At 38.5% G+C, this 26029-nt stretch overlaps 1 protein-coding gene across 1 annotated transcript in view; it reads left to right on the forward strand.

Annotated features, from left to right (window-relative positions):
- The first annotated feature begins 6650 nt into the window (after positions 1-6650).
- CPPED1 (calcineurin like phosphoesterase domain containing 1) overlaps positions 6651-26029 on the forward strand; it is a 56193-nt gene continuing 36814 nt past the window's right edge. The window contains exons 1-2 of the mRNA XM_067306491.1: positions 6651-6766; positions 19026-19244. Of these exons, the coding sequence (XP_067162592.1) occupies positions 6700-6766; positions 19026-19244 (286 nt within the window). The 5' untranslated portion in view covers positions 6651-6699. The remainder of the gene's footprint in view (positions 6767-19025; positions 19245-26029) is intronic.

Raw genomic sequence — 26029 nt, forward strand, 5'->3', positions numbered from 1 at the left:
CAGGACAGATGAGTGCATGTTTCAGCTCTAAATCTTCTTCCCTCACAAAAAGACAGTGAAGGAGGAAAGTAGCCCAAGTTCAGGACTAATGCAAAACAGGTAGATTATTTTTGCTTGGCAGGAGATACAGTTTTGTCCTCATCTATTATTAATTTTGTAAGTAAAAGTTTTGTGGTGTATGTTAGTTTTCACTCGTAAGTCAGCCTGTGTGTAGCTCTACCTGTGTTCAGATTTGATCTCTATCTCTTTTTACCCAAGAGCTGTAAAACACTTACAGATCTTTAGACCAGGAACCTGAGAGAAGCGTAAAATGTAATTTATTACTGAGATAATACTATTGAAAAATGGACCCTTAGAGTTATCTAACACTTAATAGAAAAGGAAAGGTCCTTGAAAATCTGAGAAGCTTAGTGCTAACTAAAGCTGAAAGAGAGTCTACACTGAAACATAAAAAAAAAAGTAGTATTTAATTTTGAAATAATATTTTCTACAAATGAAACTAAGATGTTTGCAATAGCAATAACTATCTATTTATTCAGCTTCCTTCATCAGTCTCTTAACTCATTTTCTTCAGTCATTACTTGAGTGATAAAAAACTTAAATGGGTCGTTCATGCTTAAATTAATCTGTGGTTTTCCCAGAGTAGCTTCTTTGTTCATCTCCAGCTTTAATTACTCGGGAAAAAAAAAAGTTTTGCTTAATAGAAATTCATGGCAAAATAGATGCACCTTTCAGAAGCCATCCTGTCTCAGGAAGTTCAGTAACTGCTCTATTAGTGAAATCACAGACAGTAAAGCCAAATTTAAGATTATTTCACATGCAAAACCTGACACACAAAATAAGTGATTAGGCAAGTACAGAAGGGATCTATGAAGGCTTTACAGGACAAAAAATATTTTTCCAAGACAGCAAAGATTCACTCTCACTGCCGATGGAATATATTGGTAAGGCTATATTTTGAGGGGGGAGTAGTGGGAGCCTGGAATCTGTGAAGGCCAACCAGCAAAAGACGTTATTTGTCTGGCTGAGACATAACTACAAGTTCCACTTGCACAGAGGAGGACAGTTCTATGGCATCAAACTTCACTCAGCATCTACACAGGCTCTCAACTTTGGAAAATGGAATGACAGTGGTTCCTCTGTCTTTCACTGATTTTTTGTAGTCACTAAGACAATATTTTTTTCGCAGCATGATCTGATATAGCTGTTTCTTTATGTCCAGTTTCTTATATCCAATCTGACTGGTGATGCATGTGTGCTTCTCAAAAAATATCTGGTTAGACAAATGATCTGCAAAGAGCCTGTCTGCCAAAATGTAGGAGATATTTATTTCTTGTGCATTGTTTTCTAATTTCTCCAAACAAAAGAATCCCTTGTTAAAAAAGAAAATGAATTTTCTTTATACAATAAATTCCTTGTATAAAGGAATTTCCTTGAATTTCCTTGAAATTCCCTTGAAAGAGGGAATATCTTTTTTCAAAAAAAAAACCAAATTATTTGCATGTCATCTGTAATATAAAAATGAGTTTATCCAGTTTGAAAAATAATTCTCTGCTTTGAACAAGGGAACAAAGGGATTTTCCTAGCACTTCTGCAATGCATTTTGAGTCAACCAGTATAACAGTAAAACAAGAACGTCCTTGTTGTGTGCCTAGTTGAAAAAAACATCTAAGTGCTCTGATTGTTTATTGAATTTTGATACTTGAAGGCTTGCTGCTGCTTTTCTTTTTTGGCAGAAATAGCAACTGCAGTTAATGATCATCTGGGTTTTTATTTTTTTCTAATAAGATATCATTTATCAGCAAAGAAGGAGAAAGGAATCTGAGAGTCATGCATACAGATGCATAAACTAAATACTGCCTCTTTTGCCAGATTGCTGCTTTTGCTTGTACATTAATGGAAAATCTGTTTGTTTAAAAATAAGACAAGTCCAACGAGTCCAACCTTTAGATCTAGATGTGAAGTAAAAGGGTCTTAAAGCTAGATTTTGTTCTCAGACAAATTCCAATAGTGTTTACCTGGAGCCTGTGGTACACAGATACATGCAGATACATGCAGATACATATAGACCAGAATTTTCAAATGTACCTATATGTCTAATTCCAGTTTGTGACAGGAGAGGTCTCAATGAGCCCCATGAATTTAGATACAAACAAGTGCTGTCTTGTTTTGAATGGAATAATTCTGGATATGCGCAGAACTCTACATGTATAGAGGACATTTAAGCTGGGAAGTTCTTGGAGAGTTTGGGATGAATTGGCAGTCAATCAGCTATTCAGGAGTAGAAACTTAATGTGTCAAAAATATTATGCACCAGTTCAAAGAACCACCTCTAGCCTAGCTCTTGTATTTTCTAGAGTGGTGACTGATCATGGCTTTTGAATTTTCTGGTAGCACAAAGCCCCAAATATTCAATGAAAGCTGCAAGTACTCAGTGTCTCTCAAAATGAAATCTCAAGATAGGGAATCAGAGGCACCATGAATAAAGCAGACCAATGGAATATTTGGCTGCACATAAGATGAATGAGATATCTATTATAATCTTACAAAAATGGCCAACATCTAGATAGAACCTGTATCTGTGTCAGAAATGGGAATTCAGTGTGCAAAACAAATTGAGTTAAATAGTGTGTTTAACTCATTACATCAACTTTTATATCTCTCATAGTTACAGTGATTCAAGGAATATATTATAGGTTTCTTGAACAAATGGAGCCTGCCCACACTAAATGAGTCAGATAAAAATCAATTACATTGTGGATTCTTAACTGTGGAAATAATCAATGCCATCTTTGTTCCCTCCTTAGCAACAAAATATTGGTCCTGGTCAACTGATCTTTCTAAGTTGGTTTGTGCAAAATATTTTTATTTTTTTTTGTATCTTATCAGTCATTGTTATTGTGTTTTGTGGACCCTTTGAGAATGGAAAGCTCTTTGGTATCAAACCCCCAAATTAACAGGATCATTTTTAACATTGATATGCATTCTTTAGTGGAGTTACTCATTCGTGTTCATACAGAATGTAAAAAAGGGCAGACCTTATGCTTTATCATACTCTGTAAGTTTTTAGACTCAGATTGGTCAATTTGTTTATATTGCCATAGTCATCCAGAAGTCTTTTACTCTCAGCAATAGAATGGGAGGTGGGGACAGAATCAGCTAGTATGAGACAGTACTGCAAGTTTTCAAAACTTACTGATTTTCATCCATTAGCTGGTTTGGGGGGAGAAGAGTAGGAGGGATATTATATGCCAGATCTTCCAAAATGTTACATCTGGTAGGACTGTAATTCATTCTGCTATTACAGGATCAATGGCAGTTGGAAGAAGAGATGAATAGAAAACAATCTTGAAACATCAAACTCTTTATTTATTCAGCCTGCGTAAGTCCATATTGTCTCTAAACAAACACAATGATGTGATCCTTTTTATTTCATCAGGTTTTATTAATTCCCCTCATCTTCTCTAACTTATCCCTCAAGGATGCATATATATTAGGATGCATTGAAAACAGATGTTGATAATCCTACGTGTGATGTTTACACCTCCAACCTTCATTGGATTCCCTGAATTCCAGATGGCACACAGTCATTCTATTCTATGTATAAGATTAAAAGGGTTTAGCTTCAAATCTGCATACTTCTCTGTGCTTTGTAATTTTAATTCCAATGTCTAGACCAACCCCATTCTGTCCTTTTCACCTTTTGTATTCTTCCATATTTGCAATTTAATATCTTCTTGTCATTTGCTGAGAATAGAGAAAGGGTTCCTTCTTTCAACCATTGCTTTGACCATTTTTGTTCTTTATATAAATTGCCCATTAGAGATAGTAAATTTTAGAATTAATTACTTACTGTATTAGTGCTTTATTTAGGTCTCCAAAGTGCATATAACCATACTCTAAATGCAGTAACAAATAAAGTAGACTGTTTGCAACTGGGTTTTTCACAACTTCTGAGTTGCTAAGAATTGTTAGGATAGACAGCATGATCTATTAAGTACTAGAATAAGTCTTAGCAGATCTAAGTCCTAAAATCTGCACTATTCTAATCTCAGCTAAACCTTACATAAGCATTTCTCTTTCACTGCATCCATTTCTCACTTTTTATCTATCTTCTTTTCAATATACTGCATGGTTTTCCAGAATTGTATATTCTGAAAAGTTTATAGAATATACTGCTCTGCTATATAAACACAATTGTACTGTATGTTCATACACAACTAGTCCAAACCTTTAGCTGTAATTATAATGCAATTAATAAGTAAATATAAATAAAACAGTGAAAGAACCAGTTGCCATCTCAGTTTGACTTTTAAACTTTTTTAAAATTAGTAAAATTATTCTTGCTTTATACTGTATAAATATGACAAGATATGTGCTACTGTATTTATTCAGTGCCATTATATTCATGACAATTTTTATAACAAATCAAGTCCTATGACAAAATTCTGCTGCTTTATCTAGGTCTCATCTGGAGTAAGTCCATGAATATCTATAATTAAACTAACATAGATCTGTAGTAACTTTAAATGATTTAGTCATAGTAAAATGAGTTTAGCTGTGTAGCATTTGGTCCACGGTCTTGGCTTCAAAAATGTGCACTCTAAATTTGGCAGAGTAAAGGAAGCAGTAGAGAGCAGAAATCCCCCTCCTGCATACACACTCCCAACCTCAGTTCTCACGTTTATATGCAAATGTTCCTTTATCTCTGCAGATGAAAACACTTCTGCACTCAGGCTGCAAAATCACAAGAAAATGTGTTTAAATTACAAAATGGAAATTTCTCATGGCATCCTCATTAAAGTAGACAATACTTGTGCCAATGTATTATCAAAGGACTCCATTTGAAGAGGAGGCAATGTGGGCATACTCTGCAAACGTATCATACGCCTCACCTAGAAAGAGTCGAGCATCCTGACACTCATCCGTGACCCAACCTGCAAAGAGACCAAATGACAACTGACAAAGTGAAAACAGAATTATAGAAATGAGCCCCCTAGACATGCATAGAAAAAAAAGAGCTGTGAAATTAGAGAGATTTTGATAGATCTAGATGATCTTAGAATACATTTGGCTGTAACCATCCCATCTTCACCAGGTCTGATTCACTCTGCTTTCAGAGTACATACCTGGGCTTAAGAAAAATGGTTGTTTTTTGCAAGACATCCAGGTTAAGACAAAAGCAATTCCGTGTGCTTATCAAAATCAGGTCTTTGTCCTCAAAAAAATAGAGTATGCTGTCTTGCCAAAATATTAATGTTTTCTCTACACTTTTATGTCTTTTATATCTTGATGGCATTTCACTTGCAAAAGTCATACTGAGTCTATTGGCACTCCTGCAGCTTGGAAGATTATATTTTGGTATAGGGCTGTTCAGCACTAAAAGCAGGCAAGAAGAAAATGGAAAAGAAATGGAAAGGATCAAAAATCACTTTGGATTATTCAGCCAACCGGTCTTACTAGCATGAGCTGCTCCAGCATTAGCCCATGATCACCTATACCTACAATGGTGTTAGGATATTTAGCGAGGCTGTACCTGTGAGCGAAAAATGCATTTTTATATTCACTTGCTTAATGTACCAAATGCTGCCTCATAAAGAGCAGAATTAACACAAATGGTTTAATAAAAAAAAGGCTTCCTCTAGTGCCTTCCATCTAACGATCATCAAGCAGTTTGCAAGCAGGAATGAAATAGGCCTCCAAATAGTTTTTATTCATGGGTAATAATGCCCCCATTTTACAGACGAAAAAAATAAAAAAAAATACAGATGAAAAACCACAGGAATGTGTTTTAGTCAATGACAGCAAGCTTACGCAGTGGATCACTACAGATTTCACAAGGCGAATAAAGAGCATCTCGGGATTTGGCACCTTCCACAACGTGGGATAACAGGGTCATGGTTGTTCTGCCAGGAAATTACAACTATATTATCCTTCCTATATTGCTAGGTCAAAAAGGAGTTCCAGCATGCGTTAAGAAAACATCGCCCCTCAAGGGCTGCCCACGCGCTTCAGCTGCTGCCCGACTGCAGGGCCTGGTGCTGCCTGAAAGCCGCCCCGGCCGGGGCAAGCGCCGCCCGGCCTCGCCGCCGCCAGCCCCTCGGGGGGGCCAGGCGCACGTTCGTGCCTTCGCCTTTTTAACTAACTTCTTTAAAAAAGAGCAGCTGGTGGCGATGTATAACATCGTGAGTAAAATTAATGTGAAGACCGAGGAAATCTGCACTGAAGAACACTCCTTGGAAGCACCAAGGAAGGCTGCTACTTTGCCAGTGCTTTGAGAAGCCACTAGATTACTCCATTTCCCAGGTCAGGAAAGAGAAACCAAGAAGGCTTAATTTTTGTTAATGTAAAGGCCAGAGCCTCTTTGGAGGCAGGTTCGATGTGCAGAGCCCTCGCCGTCACTCGCACGCCAGCGGCCCGGGCCGCCCCGCCGCCCCACAACTGCCCACGGACCCGGCCGCCTTGCGAAAAATGGCGGCGCCCCGCCGCGACCTGCCTCAGGTGAGGCCCGCCCCCTGCCCGCCCCGCCCCGCCTGCCCGCCCCGCCCCCGCCTGCCCCCGCTCGGCGCCGCCTCCGCGTCCCCCGCCCGCGCGTCTCCCTCCCGCGGCGCCCCGCGCGCCCAGGCCCCGCCCCTCTCGCGCGACCTGGGGCCAGGTTGCGGCTCGGCGTCGCGCGGCGGCGGCCGTTAGGCGGGCGCCATGGCGGCGGCGGGGGGCGAGCTGTTCCTGCGAGCCCGGGGCCGGACGCTGAACGCCTTCCGCGAAGGTACGCGGCCCGGCGGGAGCGCCCGGCGGAGCCTCGGCCTCGGCCGGGGCCGCGGGCTCCGGCGGGCTGCTTTCCCCGCCGCGCAGCCGGGCGGGTGGCGAGCGGGGCGCGGGGCGCGGGCCTTGCCGGGGCGGCCGGCGGCGGGAGGAGCCCTGGCGACCGTGGGCGAGGAGGCGGGCGGCGGCCGCCCGGAGCCGGGAGGCTCCGCAGAGCCCGGGGACCAGGAAGCCTCGAGGGCGTCCCGGGAGCGCGGGGGCGAGGCGAGGCGGCCTCCGGCGGCCGCGGAGCCGGGGGCAGCCGCGGGAGCCCCGCTGGCAGGAGAGGAGAGGGGCGGGATGGAGGGAGCCCGCTGGCGCTGGCGGCACCCGCCGAGGCTCCCGTGTCCCTTACCGAGCTTGTGGAGCAGCAGCGGTGCGTGGAGCGTCGGCCCCCGCGGTGGTGCCGCCTCCCCCGCTGCCTTCTGCTGCCCCTCACAGCACGGCCGGGCCCGACTCGTGTGGGGAGGCGGCTGCCAGCAATGCCCCACACCAAATCAGTCTTAAAAACACTTGTCAGTGGTGTTAAACCCCATCTCCGTAAGTGTCAGGCTGGTGGCTGGTGCCAGCAGTATGCTAACGTGTCTGTACCTACATGGGTGGCTTAACAAGGTCCTGTTATTTCAGTGTTTATGTTTCATAAATGGCATGGGGCTGTACCATAGAGAATAGGAGTGGAGAACGTGTCAGTTCCTTCAGGATGCTTTGGCCTTTCTCAAGGTGGAGGCCAGATGTGGAGACCAGGCGCTAGCACTTTTCCGGGAGCTTCCAAGCTGTCCTAAAGCAGCATGAACCGCTCTGGCTAGCAGTGCCAGTGTGGCAATCGGCTCCACAGGAGACATGCCTCCACCTCTCCCCTTCTCCCCCGTGAATGGGGTAGCGAGGCTGCTGCCAAGGCAAAGACAGCAGTCACCTGCTGGACGCTTGTCTTGTGGATAGACCAACAAAGGAGTATTTTGAACATCTGTGTTTATCTCACCTGTTTGTAAAATTCTCCAAAGATGGAGAATCTGAAGTTTTCCTAGGCTTTTCAGGTGCATAACTAGCTTTGTGTCTAGAAATATCTTCATATTGCCATATGTGGAAGGTATTTTATTTCACTGTGTTTGTGTAAAAATTACAAATTGTAATGGTTTGGTGAGGTGGGCAAGGTCATTCAATCCCAACAATTTGCCATATTTTCTTGGTTTTCATTGGAAATATTTGGCTATGCTTGTTGCCAAATAAAGAAAAATTGCTAACTCTGAACATGTGAAATTATATATATACAGTCATTCTGGCAACTTATTAATTGCAGATGGTCCTGTTGGTTTGGAACAGAATGCCTAGCATTTGTTGAGGGGACAGATGGCAGACAAGCCATCTAGTTATATTAACTGTATAGTGAAATTATAACAAAAGGACTGTTCAAAGGCAGTGAAAACACTTCTGAACAAAAGGTGTATCTAAGTACTTCTTGAAAATCGACTTAAACTTCTAAGGAAAAAATGTGATCTGGGTCTCTGGTTTCCAAGTATGTTCTTTTCTCCTGAAGTGTCCTTGTTGTTTGGTGTTCTTTAAATAAATATTAACTGAGGCTTTTCTCACTGACTGGTTGTTTTTAATCTTGTTTAGGACTTGCAGGCTATCATAGTCCAGCCACCATCTCTGGGTATACTATTTCTGTGTCAATATTTTACTTTGCTCTTTTTTAAGAGACTAAAGTTCAACACAATCTTTTAATAACTAAACAATTAGAAAAACAGAATCACGGGCTAATAAACTGAGGTAAAGTTCCTTTCATTTTAAAATGAAAATCAGTTATCTGTGTTTTGTTATTTTCCACTGTCTTTAGAGTTCATTCAGTCTACAGACGTGATTCCTTCTTGCCAAGCAGTTAGCTACACAAAATGTTTGTCACGAGTGCTACAGCTCTGCCACAGTGTTTCCTCTGAAATTTGAAAATGACCCTTGAGGAGCTTAATTTCCTTTCTTCTTGCTAGCCTTTTTGCTAAACTACTGGTCCACATCCTATCCCCTTATTGTCATTTTGCTTAGTCTGCTTTCAGATAACGTGGAAGTTGTACCCATAACCTGCTCTAATCTACTCTAGATATCCGATTCATGTGTGACTCAGAAGCTCAAAGTTAGGGGTCTAAATTATGCCTATAATCAATGGAGTGTCACAGCAAACAGTACTCAAACACTATTTTTGTGGAACAAGATCTCTGTATGTTTTGGCTTTCCTACTTTAATACATTCTCTGTCTCTTCTACCCACATGCTTCAGAAGTCTACTACTTGTATGATCCTGTTTCTTCATTAACATACTAATAAATTTGGGTAAATTTTGTCTTCTTCCCAATCACCTCTCCCCAAACCTCTCCTGTTCTTTTAAGTATGCTAATAGTGCTGTGCAAAGAATTTCTGTGAAAGTAGGTAGAACACTTTTTTTTTTTAAAGTAATTAAACAAGTGATAATACCATCAAGCAGACTTCCCCCCCTTTCTCCCCCAAAGTGGAAGAAATATTCCTCTTTGAAATTCTTACGGGGTGTCCAGTGTGTGTAAGAAAATACTTGTGATAGTGGAGAGATTGAATGTTGCAGGAGGGAGCATCCTGCTACTCCTTGTGCAGAATGCAATCTTTTAATGCCTCCAGATACTTTCAGTTTCCAAATTCATTGGTAGGGTATGCCCAGATCAGCTCTGGTGAAAAAGCCCACCCTCCACCCCCCATATGGTGGCTCATTTTTGTAACTTTTCTATTTAGATAATACCAATATGATTCTGCTCCAAAATAAACAATCCTAATTCCACAGCTTAACTTGGTTGTGAGAAGTATCTCTGATTTGAATCTGTCTTTTGATAGGCTTATTTGATGCTTCCAAAACCTTGAACTGGAAAAGATAGTTAAAAAGCATTGTGTACTCATATTTTCAGTTCCACTTGTGATTTTTTATAGACCTTTATCATGTCTTCCTCACTGTTCTTTTGAAAACTGTAGAATTACTTTTTTTTCTTTTCTTTCAGTTGTTTCTCATGTGGAAGCTCTTTTATACTTTTGATCATCCTTATTATGCTTCCTTTCCAGACCTCAAAAATGATAGAATAGTATTCAAGACACAAGTGCAATTTGGGTTTATACAGGGGCATAATGATGATGGGATTTTTTTGTTCTGCTCTCTATTTCTTTCCTATCTATGCTTTTTTGTCATTACTGAACACTGAAGTGACTTTTCTTTGTTGCACTTACAGAACTATCAACTTCACAACTATGAAGTTGGTAATGTTCTTCCCCTGTGTACAACATCCTACACTCTTCTGCACTGAAGTTCATCTGCTGCTTTCTTGAATGGTCATGCTGAGTAATGGAGTCCTTCCATAGTAATTCACAATCAGGTCTTATTTTTATTGTGCCAAATAGCTTAGTTTTAGCAAATTTCACTTCCTTGCTATTACAGTTGCTGTTACAGATTATGTTGAACAGTGCAGGTCCCAACACAGATCCACTTGGGATCTATGTGTCTGTCCATTTCTTTTTTTTTTTTCTTATCAATTATTTATCCATACAAGGACATCCCTAAGAGCCTTTGAAACTATGTCAAATACAGTCCACGTGGGTCTCCAGGAGGTATCAAGTGGATTTCCCTTGTTGATGTACCTACTGACTCCTTTGAAATTGTAAACCTGACAGGTATGACTTCTCTCTACAAAAGCTGTTGATAACTCTTTAAGAGTTAGTAACTGCGGTAGTTACTGTCTTTGTTATACTTTCTATTAACTTGTCTGTATAGGCACCAGCTTTGCTGTTTACTAGTTATCGGATTGCTCTGGAACCCTTTTTAAATATTAGTGTGATTTTGACCATCTTCCTGCTCCTCTAATGCAAGGCAGTTTTAAGCAAGAATTTACACTCCACAGGTTGGCTGTTTTATCCTTCAGTTACTTTAGAGTTCTTCTGTGACTACCGCCTTATTTGAGTGATTTATTATCTTTTTTGTGTGTCTGTTGAATCCTCTACTGGTGTTCTGATGCACTGCCTGTAAGGAAGGATTCTGGCATTGGATCTTCCCAGGTTCCTTCACAGTAAACATGAATACAAAAATTCACTTTGTTTTCCTGCTTTGTCTTTATCTTCTCTGGGTACTTCTTGCACGTCTGGAACTGACTGTCTGGAAGGGCTTTTTTAGTTTAGGTTTACGCTATTTCCAATTGTTCTTCACTCTTTTAGCTGGACTTCTTGGACTGCTGTATCTAACTTTGCAGAGTGTAAAGTCTTTCCTGTGTTCTTATTTGGATACAGCTTTAGTTTTTTCAAGGATGTTGTCTTGGTTTTAGTAGCCTCCTTACAGCCTCCTTGTGTAGTCAGGCCAGATTGTTTTCAGTCTTTCAAAAGTCCTTCTTAGTAAGTGCTGTGCATATGGTCACATATGCAAAAAACGTATGGGATAGTGTCTTTGAATAATTTCCATGCTGCCTTCAAGGATTTTTGCACTTCTAAAAAGCTTCATAATTGCATGTAATTCCCCTTCCTTTGAAATTAAATACAGCTACAGTCAATTTCTCCCCCCCCCCCCACTTTCACATGAATGTTTAATCTTGGTACACTGTGATTACTGTTCTAAAGCTTTTCAACAGTAATATTTTTGAGCCAGGTTTTGCAGTGATCAGAACAAGTCAAGAACTGCTTACTAGCTACTGTGTTCCCTTCCCAGTATTGGCTCCAACTGTCCAATGAATTAGGCAAATTTTTAAGTGGGTTTTGAGCAACTCTCTGTGACTTTACCTTGCCACATATAAGACATCCCCCTTCACACCTACAGTCTTTGGCTGAATTTACATGTTAAAGTTGAGGGTGGGCATAAAGGTGTGACTAGAGCTCGGCATTTTGTAGCCCTCGGTACAAGTCAACTGCTTGTATTTGAGGGGGCATTTCTTACCTTGATAGTTAATTAAAAAGTTTTAAAATGTATCTTTTAAAAACAGTAGCAGTAGTAAATTTATTTGAGAAACTGTGTTCTGTCACTTAATGTCTCTCACCAATACTATATTTGTAGTTTGTACTCACTACACATCATTTTTACAGTAATTACTTTTTAGAGAGAGGTTTTTATGTTCTCCAAAAATGCATTCTCTTTTTTTTTTTTTTTCTGATGCACAGAACCGAGCATCACATAATAACTTACCTTGGTCATGCAGCAGAACCCCTCTAGCCATTTCTGTGGTAGTCTCTAAGGTACAGCTGAAAAATATAGCTGAAAGAATGAAGACTTCATGAGAATGAAATCTGCTTTTGTATTTGGACATATGGGCAATAATGACAGTATTTTTTAAGCCATATTGATAATGTTTTAATATTGAATAAGGAATTATAAAAGATTTAGTGCAAGCACTTTATTGGGGTTTTTTTATGCTCTTCCAGGATTGAGAGGAAGGAAAATGCATTCCTTAAAAGGTAAATTGCAAAGCAGTTGCAGGGGGGAAAAACAGCTAATTGTCTTATGATGTACAGATACTGCCTTGGTTTAAAAATTCCATTCTTCTTCCTGCTTATAGTTGCATTAGAAAAAAGTTGTGCTTCTCGACCTGTTTTACCTAGAAAAAGAATCACAGGTGCACTTTGTAGGCAGAGACAGCTAATGGAAGGAACCCATGTACCTGATATGTTTCTGCTATTCCATATTTAACAGCAAACAGAAAAGAGACTCAGGTCATCTTTATCTTTCAAAATAAAATGTTTTTGAAGTTACAAAAAATCAAACCCAAAGTGTTTAATCTTTGGTTAGCAGTCTGCATTTAAACATGGGGAAAAATTCATATTTCAGTTCTTTCAATGATCTTTTGGAGAACCAAAATCAAGTCCCTTGGCAAACATACAGTTGTCAGTACGCAGGAGTTCTCTTTAGTTATTTCTGCCTGTGTTATACTGAGCAAGCACTAGGCATATGTCTGCTTCCAGCATAGTATTCATAGAGACTCTAGGGAGTGGAGTAACTTCATACCTACTACTTTTCTGTGAAATGCTGTGGAGTCTACAGAAAAACAAAATGAACCCCAAAACCACAGCATGTGCTATTGAAAATCCTACCACGGAAATGCTGTAAATCCTACTAGTACTACACTGTTGTCACAGGCCTGCTTCCAGTGGTTTATATGACCAACATGTATATATGTGCATTTATGATCCTTAGGGAGGGGGGAAGAAAAGGGAGGGGAAATTAGGGGAAAAGCAAAAGGGGAAGACACGAAGATGTACCAGGACATCAGCTATTGTCCTCTAGAAAGGGTGAGGTTAAGACTTAAATCCCATCTAGGTCAGTGTCTTTTTGTGTGATCACAAAATACCAGAGGTTTTCTCTTGTGAATTGCTGCTGACTACTTTGGCCCTTCACAGAATAATCTTTAGATAAAATTAGAAGTTGGAACCATTATTCAGCCTATACTACTAAAAATACATTGTATTGATCCTGTCTCTGTAGTTTGGCTTGTATTGGAGCAGAAAAGAGTAGAATGTTGAAATGGAGGCATAAAGGCATATTCTGGAGTTGGACTTCTGTGGTAATCAGCTGTGCAGCTCTTAAGGAGACCTGGGAACAAAACAGATTTGGAATAGGAGTTTTGTGTGGCTTTGTGTGAGAGCAACTCCACAAGTATTATTTCTCCTTCAAAAATGGAGACTGTATGTATGTCAGCAGTACGATGGGGATTTGTGAAGTGACGTATGTGAAAAGGGATGGCTACCTAAAGAATGAATGATGTGCTTTGTCAGTTTATGGAGGTGCTAAGTGTATATATTTGTATACCATATTAAGAAGTGTGCATGTTTTGATTTTTTGGGGTTTGTTTTTGTTTTTGAAGAAGTTGCCATAGATATTATAGATGTCATTCAAAGTCACATTTCTGTAAGGTAGCTCAGTTCTTGGAACAAAGACCCATGTTTTTTAGTTTATATATCCAAAACTGCAGCTGACCACTTGAAAATGAATTGCACTGGAGAAATTACCTAGCTTCAGTATCACGCACGCTTGCTGTAGTTGCCGTTAAGTCAAAAAGTAACAAGGGAAATAAAACATGGGTATGAGTTGGTTGGGTTTTTGTTTGTTTTTTAATGGCAGTAAAGGGGCAGTAACAATACTAACAAGTCATGGAAAAGTATTTGATGTCTGTAGGCTGTTGTTATCTTCTTTTGGGTTTAAAACTTTTAACTGTCAGTGTATAACTTGGATAGGATGGATAAAGAAAAACTAACTCTTGCAGCACACCATGATTAACTTCAAATATAGTCAACCAAAACAGAATATTTGAGTCTTATGCAGTCCCAACAACCTGCTGATTAAAGCACTCTGCTGTTGGATACACGAAGTGACAGTTGGCCTGTTTCAGAACAGGCCTTAACTATGTCTGAGAAATGTGACTTATTTATTGAGAAATGTGAGAAATATTTATTATGCTGGAGAGGTCAACTATTATTTATGTAAAACAGAAGCTGCTGGGAAAGGAAAGAAAGAAAATAGGCTGAGAAAGAATGAGGAACCATACTGCAACACAGGATGCTATGGCATCCCTCCATAGTGTGAGAGACCCAAGTTTGTATTGCTAGTTCAAGTCAGTTCTTCCAAAAGAGATAAAGGCTCCATGAGGAGCTTGATGTCTTCTGCAAAACTGAATTCTTACTCTTCATTCAGCCTGTTTTAAGGCAGTTAAATTAAAAATATTGGAGCAGGAATGAAGACATCATGTATATTCAGGAATACTGGGGGTTGTGGGAGGACTGGCTGAATAGATATGAGAATGGGAGGCTGCAGTACATTTGGGGATTGTTTTTTTTTGTTTTTTAATCTTTTGTAAATACATTCTATATTGACACTAATAATTTAAAAGGATAACCCAGTACTTTGAAAACAAATTGGTAATTCTTGCAGTTTGAGGCACAATTCAGGCACCAGCTCAATCTGAGAAATCCACTGACTTCTACTTGGCACTTGCATTTATTTATATATTTATTTATGTATTGCTGTGGTTATTTTAGAAAGTCACAAACAAACTCTGTGCTCATAGAGATGAAGAGCCAGTTTTCAGTTGGTGTTCTCAGCTCTGCTCAATTTTGTGATGCAAGGTAGAAAGCGGAAAAAATATTTATTAATTGAATCCTAATCTTTTATTGATCTGCCTGGCATGCACTTTATCTGATATGACTCTGTAGCTCATCTAAAAGCTTGAAAAATAGACCTGACCTATGGACTGGAAAATTGAAATTCCTAGCCAGAGAGAAATCTTTGATGTCGCTCCCATAACAGCCATTGCTTGCTACATTTGAAGAGAAGACTGCAACTGTCCATACTCTTTAATTGAAATCTTGTGGACTAATAACTAGGACCTGGATCATGACTAGATGATCACTGCAAAAACAGCCGTACCTCCTCCTACCACTCCTGCCCAAAGCTGGCTGTTGTTAACTCTCTGCCTGACTTTGGCACTTCCCTAGCATACCAACAGGATGATTTGCTGAGCTCTCCTCTTGTGATTCAGTGCAAAGTCCACTGAACTGGTTCAGACAGCTTTTTGTGGTGCCTGACTTACCACATAAGCAGATGAGGTTCATTTGCATGTACCTGTTCTGCTTGAGGATCCTAACAAACAGCTGGTGAGGGAGAAGCAGCATGCAGAAGTTCTGGGAATAATGATCTGAACACAGATTAAGGCCTGTAGATAAATCACTTGTTAGGTGAAAGATTTCTGGATCCAGCTATGCTAGTGGAAGATTCATTTGACTTCTGTTTCTCATTGATATTCTCCTACCATATTGGAGCAATCACACAGGAGTGCTCTTGGATTATTTTAGGTAAAATCAGCCAAGTTACTCTAGTTACAACAATTTAAACTGTTTAACTGGACTGATCTTTTGACTTGCACAAATAAGGAAAGCCTTCCACAAACTTGTCTGCTGATAGACCAGTGAGAGCAGTTAAGTATTTCCTAGAACAGCTAAATTCAGAACAGGGGTTAAGACTTGGTGCACCTGCAACTTTGCACCAGTTTTGTTGTACCAGCACAACTCACTCTGTGATAGTCTGCATTTAGTTACAGTGCTTTATATTAATCGAAACATGTTACTGATCAACAAAAGTTAAGTTATAATGTAAGTATAAGTCAAAGTTTCCATATACTCTTGTGTTCCCACTTAATTAAATCTGTAAGTACAACATGATAAGTAATGCAATTTCATTTAAATAGTTCTAGGGTTTTTTAAAAATAGGTTTTCTAGTGGGCTGGATCAAATAACAGCGAAGCTGTAAATATTTATTCAACCTTCCCTTTTTTGGTAACTATTTGATGAATTATCTACCACAGGAATAGCTGGTTACTAAATCATTTGACCAAGACCAGTTAATTAAACATTTTCGGTAAATGTTATGCAGCTCTGATTCCTGCATTGTTGTTGCTGCTTCCCTTTCTTCATTTTGTTCATCTTTTTTTCTTTTCTAAAGGAGAATATAGTGCATATCCCGCTACATCATTTTCAATTTCTTTCTCTTTTCACCTCCTGTCTCTTTCCTTTTCTCCCCACTGTTCTTCACCTCCACCCCTGCATCTTCTGTTTCTCCTTCTTCTGCCACTTCTTGATTTTGTGTACTGAACTTCTCTTTTCAAATTCATCTTATCTCTCTCCCTCTCTTTCTCATTGCCTCACATGACCATCACCCACCCACTCACACCAGTGCATCTGTGCACAGTCTTGGAAACTTTCAGGTACTAAAACCTAGAGAGCTACTGTACTAGTGTGAATATAAGGCAGGAAAAAACATCCATGAAGCTTCTATTAGAATAGACCCTGCTCCAGCCTTGCAACCTATTTTGCTTCGGCTCTACATGCTGCCTGACAGTGCATGGTCTGCTTGCCAGACTTTTCTCTCTCTGTTCAAGCATTATAGATGAGACTTTTCACCTGGGACACGGTCCAATCCTGCTGACTGTGCCAGCCAGCATGCCTGACAGGCACCTGAAGTGCTGCAGATGCACCAACTGCTGCTGGCCAGCAGACACCATCCCTGGGGCTCTAAAGAGAGATACACAGGACTTGCACAGTTGAAACACAGTCTTTGAAAACAAGATTAGCTGTCTTCTCTAAGCAGTTCGTGGAGAAAACGAAAACAAAAACAACTCTTTATATTTAGGCCACTATGGTAAAATTACTGGTTTCAGATTAATCAGTGCAAAACAAGATTTCCTCAATGCTGATGAACAATATGTCTTCCAAGTTGCTGGAAAAAGGACAGGTGTTAAGAATCCCTGTTGTTTTTCAAGGATTTCAGCTTTTTCTCTGAGTATCCATATGATGAGTCTGAGGATTGTGCTGCTCCTCCAAAACAAGCTGCTGTTTCAGACCTTCCCTTTTTTAGTTTTCTTTCAGATAGGTCATGAAAGATTTCTGATGCAGGCTTCCTTTTTTCTATAGCTTATAAAAACTATAAGTTGATTTCTCTGCCCAAACAATACCTTTGATGTAGCACGTAAGCTGATTTTTATGGCAGTCATATTTTTCACTTTCCATGCAAGACACAAAAACCTAAATTACTTTGTGTCATTCAGCCAGTTCCGTAAGGCTTCTATTGAAAACTCATGGATAGATGGATCATTTTACTTCTCTGAATAAGTTATGTAATTGGAAAAGTTAATTTCATTTCAGAATTAAAAGCTAATGAATGGCTAAAAGTTTCCATCTATAAAATATGTGATTATTATTTAGAGCAAGGCAATGCTAGTATGAATTAATAGACAATGCTAACTGATTATAAATCATTTTATTTAGAAATTAAATATTACATTAAATAAAATGTAGAAGCTCACATTTGGCAAAAAGATCCGATGTCATGGCAACAGATTACAATTACCAGCAGCTTCTGGGTGTTGCCCACATTACTTCTTCCCCACCCTGCCTCAGCCTGTCCATATCCACAGTGCAACAGATGAATTCTGACCTGTGTTTTCTAATCTTTCTTGAAAGAAACATATCTGCCTTCTTACAAAGTACAGGGCAGTCTGGAACCTGGAAAGCTAAAATTCAAGTGGTCCAGCTCTAGAATGACACTTTCTCCTAACTTTAAAAAAGAAACCAAAAGTACATCCATGCTGTGGACATATCTTTTGCTTATGTACTGTTAATGGGGGATTAATCTGGTATTACCTCAAACTGTATGTCAGATCAGACTGACATAATACATGAAATTATTTATGGATTATATTTTAATTTGAAATCATTCACTGTATTCTTTTCTTTTTAGATTCAACTATAGATTGATGTGGGCAGTGACTTTTTTAACAGTTGAAAATGCTGTTTAAAAAAAAAAAAAGAATAACAGTAAATGTATAAAACAAAATACAAGTCAGACATGATCAAAAGTGTGAAAGCCAGATGCAGCTGTCCAAACCCAAATATTCAGGATGCAAAGAAATGCATTCAGACAACTGGAGAAACTACAGTGTACTCATGCTTGTACTTTAATTCAGGATTGAGACAACAGTCTAGAAAGTGGGATACCCATTTTTGTTTTTAATCTGTAGCCAAGTTTAGTTTTACTTGCCCAGTGTTTTTCTTCCTTAATGTGCTTGCAGTCAGCCTTACTGATCACAGTTCTGTTGTGGTACTTGTTATTATAGTATCAGAGAAACAAGAATACAAAAAAAAAAGTAGCTGCAGAAATTTTGTTGTCCCCTTCGCCTTTACAGACTCTACAAATGTAAATTTGCTTCAGAGTTCCACCTTTTTGTTATAGGTCTCAAGAGCTATTATGGAAGTTCTCAATTAAGATTTTAATTGTTGCTGCTAATTCTGACATCGCTGGGATTTTTATTTGTTTGCTGTCCTTGGTTGTGTTCAATGTCTTCAGTTATAACTCAAATTGTTGCATCCAACTTCTCTCTAAAATTATAAGAACAAAATGCTTTTAACTTCTTAATAATTTAAGGACAAGTCTACTGGTACCATAGAATGTGTTGTGTTTATTTTAATTTGTTAGTTAAGCAATAATTGAAGTCCTGCATGAATCAACCGAAATCTAACATTATATGTTGTTGTGCTATGTTGTAGTCTTGAAATTTGCAGCACTATTTGCTGTGTCCTTCTTGCACTTTTTCCTCAAGTCGGACTTTCATTGCCATGTGATATTAGATTAATATACTTTCATTTATGCATGGAAATTTTCATTATAAGTTTATATAGCACTTCACTTGTTTGTTCCTTTAGATAAGGAGTACGAATGGAAGGGGCCTTTCTACTTCATCCAAGGAGCAGATCCTCAGTTTGGGCTGATGAAAGCTTGGGCAATTGGAGACTGTGACAATGGAGGCGATGAATGGGGAGAAGAGATCAAATTAACAGAGCAAGCTGTGCGAGCCATTAACAAGCTAAATCCGAAACCCAAGTTCTTTGTGTTGTGTGGAGATCTTATCCATGGAATGCCAGGTAAGACAACTAAAAGTGTAGAATGGGGATCGTAACTCCATTTTCTTTATATTTCAGATTGGCAGCAAGGCTAGTTAATTTCCTTGACTTCACAATACTCTTTCATAGCATTTGGTATTCCGTTGTTTTCGTGTTTGGAAAAAACATGCTTTTCAAGTTATTCTTGAGTATTTTGCTTTCTTCATTTGACTTCCTGTATCATTCAGTTCAGCTGGGTACTTCTGTTGGTTGCTTCTTTCAGTGACCTAAGGAAATTGTCTTTTATTTCAAAGTCCTAAGAAGAAACATTAAGATTCTTTCTTCTAAACAAATTGCCTTCAGAAGCTAAATAGGCACTCTAGCCATTGGGAAAACAGTGCTAAGAAGAAAAAAAAAAGGTAACTATGGCTTTTTGAGTACCTAAATTGGATAGAGCTCAGGGAATTGTCTGAATTCAATTGTCTAGGTTCAACCACTTCAATATTTGAATTCTTAAAATGCTAAAAGTCAGCAAATTCAAATTGTAGAATTCTGTCCTGTTGCTGTAGAACTCTTGAGATTTGTGTATTTCTGTGTACTGATAGAGGAAGAATAGCAGAACATCTAGAAAGGTGTGCTACAAAATTTTACTGTTAAAACTTTAAAACAGACCCCTAATATTTTCCACTTTAAGTAAATATTCTTATTGGGAGTGAATAAAACAATGATCTTACCAGTTACCAGTTGACAGGTGGTCTCAAAAGCAGGTATAAGGGAAGTATCTTTTATTTCTCAGCTTTGATAATAAGCAGACCTGCAAACAGCCTTAGTGATGGAGTTGATGGCACAATGATCCACCAAGCGAGCTTGCTAATATAGTCTTGTGCTTTGCTTTACATGCTGCTTTGCACTCCACTTGCACCCGATATTGTGCTCCCTGGTTCTTGTTTGCACAGTAAGGTTTTGAGTGTGATAGAGGCTTTTCACCAATTCCTTCTTTCTCATAAAGTGGATTTTAAAACCTTAGCTGTGAGTCAAAGTCACTGCCATTATTTATAGGCCACAAACTTTCTTTTGACAAGAACACAGTTTTAGTGATAAAACAGTATTAAAAACCACAGAATTTAACTTTACTAGAATTTATTGCCCATCACCTCAGTAGCTTTGTCATATTATATAGTCTGTCATTGTGTACTTGTTTTATTGGTTTATCATCTTCCATTAATTTTGGAAGTGTAGGTTCAAACCAGCTCAGCCAGAATCATAAGCTAATCTCTTCATAAGAAGCATATTGCCTTCCCACTTGATTTTTAATTTGTGGAAGTGTTCCAAATGTGTTGCTTTTAGTATCCCTTGGAGGGGGGGAGGGGAGTAATAGGTGTTCTACATCCTATTGAGAAGGATTTTTTGCTAACAAATTTAAGTAATCCAAGAACTTAAGTTAACTTCATTTTTCTTGAATATTTATCAAGTGCTCATAAAACAGTGCAAAGAGTTCTGTCTGAATACTTTTGTCTGTATTGACCTTAAGCATTATTATAAGGCATTTTCTGTTAACAGAGAGAGTAAGTGCCAACTACAGAGAGCTCGAATAAATTTCTGACTTCTACTGGGTACTTAATGTCTACATACAATAAATGAGTCTGGAAATATATAGAAACTTGCATGCTGCAAACTTTGTTTTTTCCTAGTAATGGATCTCTCTAGTCATTATTATCCCTTTTACCAGTGTATGTCTGAGTTATCCATAATATTTTAAATACAAATCTGTTAGAGTTTGGCAAAACATTATCATATATTCATTTTACTAACAAACATGTAGAAGAAACTGAACAGATTGTGCTGCTGAGATCACTTATATTCTGTGTGATTTATTTGCTGTGCATTGTATAAATATTTGAAGCAGCCTATTGCAATTTCCAAGAAATTGCAAGAAAGAGCAGTTCATTACCTCACTTGGTCTATCATCTTTTACTTAGCTCTCCCACTGTATATGTAGCTTGTAATTTGTAGGTACTACAGGTAGTAGTACTTTGTTCAGATTCTAATAATTTCTTGTTGATTTAAAATTATATTTTTTAACATATAACTATTCTCAAGTAGTCATATAAAATAGTTAAGGAAATAAATTACTGCAAGGAATTCCAGAATTTTCAACTGGAACAATTACTTGTCATCACATTGCTGCTTTCATATTTATATAAATGACTTGCTGTGTTGTCAGTGGGTAAACATATAGATACAATTTTACAGTCAGCCATTTGTCTTTCTGTCTAAACTGACTGAGATAAAAGTGAATCATTCTACAGCGAAGACATACCTGTGGATCAGCACTCTGGCTAGTTACACAAAAGGGCAGGGAGGCATGTGTGATATAACAAGGGAGGTGGAAGCCCTGAGTCAGAAAAGTACTTTATGGAAGAGAGCTCTAAATCTGTATTGTTAGAAAGAATTTGAAACAATGCTTCAGTTTAAACTATTTGAATGTATATTTTGGAAGAAGTGAAATACTGGCTTTTCAAGAATTTTTTTTCTACCTTTTTCTCTCACTTAGCCCCAGAAGAGAAACAGCTTTAAAACACAAGAGTTAAATAAAATGCAAAGAAAATATATTTTATTTTAAAGTGAGACAACTCGCATCTTGTTTTAAAAATTTCTTACCAAGATATTTATTGACAATTTCTTTGGTCTGGCTTGTTAATAGCTGTTTTTGTTTGAGGCACTGCAAGATTTGGCATTGAAAAACCAAGATGTTGGCTTCATAAGAATTTATTTGTTGCATATACATCATCAAAATGGAAATCCCCTGATGTTAGAATTGCAACCTTTCCATGTTCCTTGCAGTGGTAGTTCTTGGAAACCTTGGAACAACAATCACATATTCTAGTTTTCTGCGGCGTTCCATGCTAAATTGTAGGGATTGAGGTAATTTCCTTGTTAGGAACAAATAAATTCTTAACTTCTCTTAATGAAATACTAATGTATTTCTGCACCCATAATGAAAAGGAGCCATTATATGCCAGTATCACGTGGCACAAGTCTCTCTCCACTAATTCTGATACTAATACTGTGGTTGAGGTTTCATACTTCTCAAATACCTTATCCCTTTAAACAACTCAAACTGAAGCCACAGTGAAATAAAAAGCTAAGTCAGCAACTGATTAAACTTCAAAAATTTCTTGGAAAGAGTTCATTTTCAAAATTATATTAGGAATACTGAAAGTTGTCAGCATTTCTATTTTGTTGTAGCAAAATCTTGAAAATGTAAGAAGCCTTTCTGGAATACTACATTAAAGAAGAAGAGAAACGGAGAATCTGAGAATTTTTACAGTCAATAGCTTTTCAGATTACTTGAATGTGTAAGTGTTTGTAGGAATGAAAACCAGTACTAGTATTTCTTTTCCTTGAGTAATTTCAGTGTTTTCACTATTGTTCTAGCCAAGGATGTTTAGACCTATGTAAAGCATGTTTGTAGTGGAATGGGACTACAATCATTTCATGTTTCTCCTCAGTGGAGTCTCTCTAATTGCTGTGTCAATTCCCTTACCATGTTAGTTCAAGAAAAGGAAGGATTAAAAGGATTAAAAACTCATTTTTTCATTAGGCAAAAATCGGAAATGACATGAGACAAGATTTAAGTTTAATAATAGTTAACTTGGCTTATACTTATCTTACTTAATATCTCAAATTGATGTTAGCCTTTTAAATCAGTTGCAAGCTTCAGCTATATTAAAACTGACTAAAATCAGTGTTAATGAAAGCATATCATGGTTACAGTTGCTGCATAGTTATTGAAGAATGCTACTGTCAGCTAGAGCTTCAGTTATATTTTACCATCCCTTGGCTGATGTCTGTAGGGTTTCTTGTATAGCATTGCTTTATAATCAATGCTTGTCAATGAAAAGAAGCATTCCTCAGTTCTCTTAATATGTTTTGTCATGGAGAACTGTGTGTAAAGCTTATGACTGTTTCAAAGCATGCACTATAGCTTTTTAGCTGCAGCAATGCTGAAACCTTTAGAAAAGGAACTCCAAGAAACCTCAGAATTCCAGCAGCTCGAAGTGATGAATAGAATCCTGATCAGCTAGGAAGCAATCAAGCAGAGCACTTGGAATCCATTACAGATGTCATTAAAAGAACGAAGTAATCAGTGTCAGTATCTTGGTATTTAGCTGCTGATTAAAAGTAGTTTGTACTCTGAATATTATTTTCAGAAGTTTTTCTTGATTACATAATCAAGAATAGGAAATCTATTCCTGGTAGCGCTAATATTGTGGTACTTAATCAAGAATTTTAAGCAATATCTTCCTTATACTGCAACTGTGTTACTAAAAATAATTTCTATAAGCTTGTTAGATACTTATAACTATATGTACCATGATAATAAAAGACCTTTATTTCCAAATACATTTGTGTGCGTTAAGTTAGTGTGCCATAACTTAGTATGGCAAAAATGGTAATCTTGAAAATGCAAAACATTGTTGATTGGATAATGTGTTTGTTTCACTGCATTTTTCTAAAACCCTGGAAATGTATTTCTAAAAGTATTTTTCTTCATATGAAGTTGAAACCTTCCATTTCAGTTTATGACAACTTCTCTTATTCTTCCATTAACCAATACCCTTTGAGCCCAACAAGCCAGACACTTTTTCACCTATCAAGCAGTGAAACATCCTAACTCCACAATGTTTCTACGGTGATAGAGCATGGCCTCACAGTGACATCTGCCAGCTCTCTCAGTACCCTTGGGTGCATCCCATCTCATCCCATGGACTTGTTCAGTTTGAAATTTTTCAAGAGATACATGACTGAATCCTCTTCCACTACTGATAGTTCCTCTAATCCTTGAACCTTATCTCTAGGCACAAAGGCTTGGGAACAGTTTTCAGTGAAGACTAAGACAAAGAAGCATTGAGTACCTTAGCTTTATCTGCATCCACCGTCACTAAATCACTGCCCCATTCAGGAATGAGCCCACATTTTCTTTGTTTATTGTTTTATTAGTAATGTAATAGCAGAAGCTCTTGTTGCCCATCATGTCTCTTTCTAGTTTCAGCTCTAGGTGAACTTTGGCTTTCCCAACACCATCTCTGCATGCCCAGGCAATGTTTCAATATTGCTCCTTCAAAGTCTGTCTTTGCTTGCATCTCCTTTTTACCTTGGTACTCAGTCATGAGTTCCCTGTATAACCAAGCCACTCTCCTGGTATGTCTACTCTTTTCCCTGAGTATCAGGATGCACCATTCTTGGGCTTGGAGGAGGTTGTCCTTGAAGACCTGTCAACTCTCCTGAACTCTTCAGCTTTTCAGAACTGCCTCCCATAGGATCCCATCTACCAGTTCCCTGAATAAGCTAAAGTCTGCCAAAGGATCTACTGCTTGCTTTTCTCACTCCCCTCAGGAACTGGAACTTAGCTGTTCGATGGCTGCTACAGCCAAGACTGCCAGGGATTAACACATCCCTAGCACTTCTGTGTTTCTGAGTAGCAGGTCAAGGCCCCGATTGGCCCGTCTCATGTCTGTGTTAAGAGGTTGTCCCAGACTCCCTCCTGGTTTCAGCAGGTGTCAGAAAGGTTAGTCTCCCAAGAGAACAAGAATCTGTGACGTGGAGACTTTCTCAAATTGCTTAAAGAAGCATCTACTTCCTCACCCCAAATGGCTGCTCTTTAGCAAAATCCCATCCTTAGCAGCTGACCTCTCCTCTGATCCTGCTCCACAAGCTCAACAAACCTGTTGCCCATTCCATAGAACAGCTCCATGCGTTGAAGCTGCTCCTTCATGTAGAAGGCAGCTCCCTACTCCTCCTTTCTTGCCCGTCTTTCCTAATTCAGTTTAATAGCAGCAATGTGCTTCCTTCTTCATCCCATGCCTTTAGCATAGATTAGTGCCCAGGAAACAACTTCTGCATTTCAACACCTTTAGTTACAACAGCAGAAACAGAAACACTAACTTGTGAAACTGAGACTCTGGCAGCTATTTTTTATGGCTGAATTCCTTTGGAGGAACTTGTATCATTAGAAAAATGCTGTTTAAACTACTGCTGTCAGTAATTTGATAGACATTAATTTTATCCAGCAAAGTCCTTCATGTGATGTAGTTTTAGACCAGGTGTTTAATTATTTTTCATTAATTGCTCTACTTACATGGGTGAAAGAACAAGTAAGACAGCAAGTCTCCTGCAAATTTTACTTAGCTCTGACTGTAATAAAACGTAGCTGTTTAGAGACTAAATGAAACGAGTCTTGTCTAATAATGTGTATAATCAAAAAACTGGTAGAACTCGATTAAGCTTGGTCTGTTAGCAGTGTAATAATCAATGAGCAAGTAATGTTTATGCTTGCAATTTTAGATTGATTCATTTATATTTATATGTTAATTAGAAGAAATCAAAACCACTAGAATTGAGAAGTATTATGGCACTTCAAATACACTGTGAATACTTGTACTAATTTGGTTAAGTGAAGGTATAAATCCCTAATCTCCAATATGCATTTTTCCTGCCCAGGTCATTATGTGCTAAATATTCTGACACCAGCCTTTCCAGTCAGTTAAGCACAAGTAGTAAAATTTTCCATTTTTTTTCTCCTCCTTTGTCTTGCATTATTAAATGGTTTAATTAAAGGCTTTCAAATTGTTATCCCTATTTATAACACATTTCTGAAACAAATTTGGTTCTGGTGAAGGAATGTTCCTCTCTTTCTAAGGTGAGTGGAAACAGGATCTGATACTTAAGAGCCTTAAGCATTATGCTCTTCTGAGATCTCCTTTGGAATTCCTATGTTTTGCTGAGGAGGGGGAAGGAGGAGGAGGATGTTCACATCACTTTTA

This window comes from Apteryx mantelli, chromosome 16 (genome assembly GCF_036417845.1).
Source record: "Apteryx mantelli isolate bAptMan1 chromosome 16, bAptMan1.hap1, whole genome shotgun sequence".
Lineage (NCBI taxonomy): Eukaryota > Metazoa > Chordata > Aves > Apterygiformes > Apterygidae > Apteryx > Apteryx mantelli.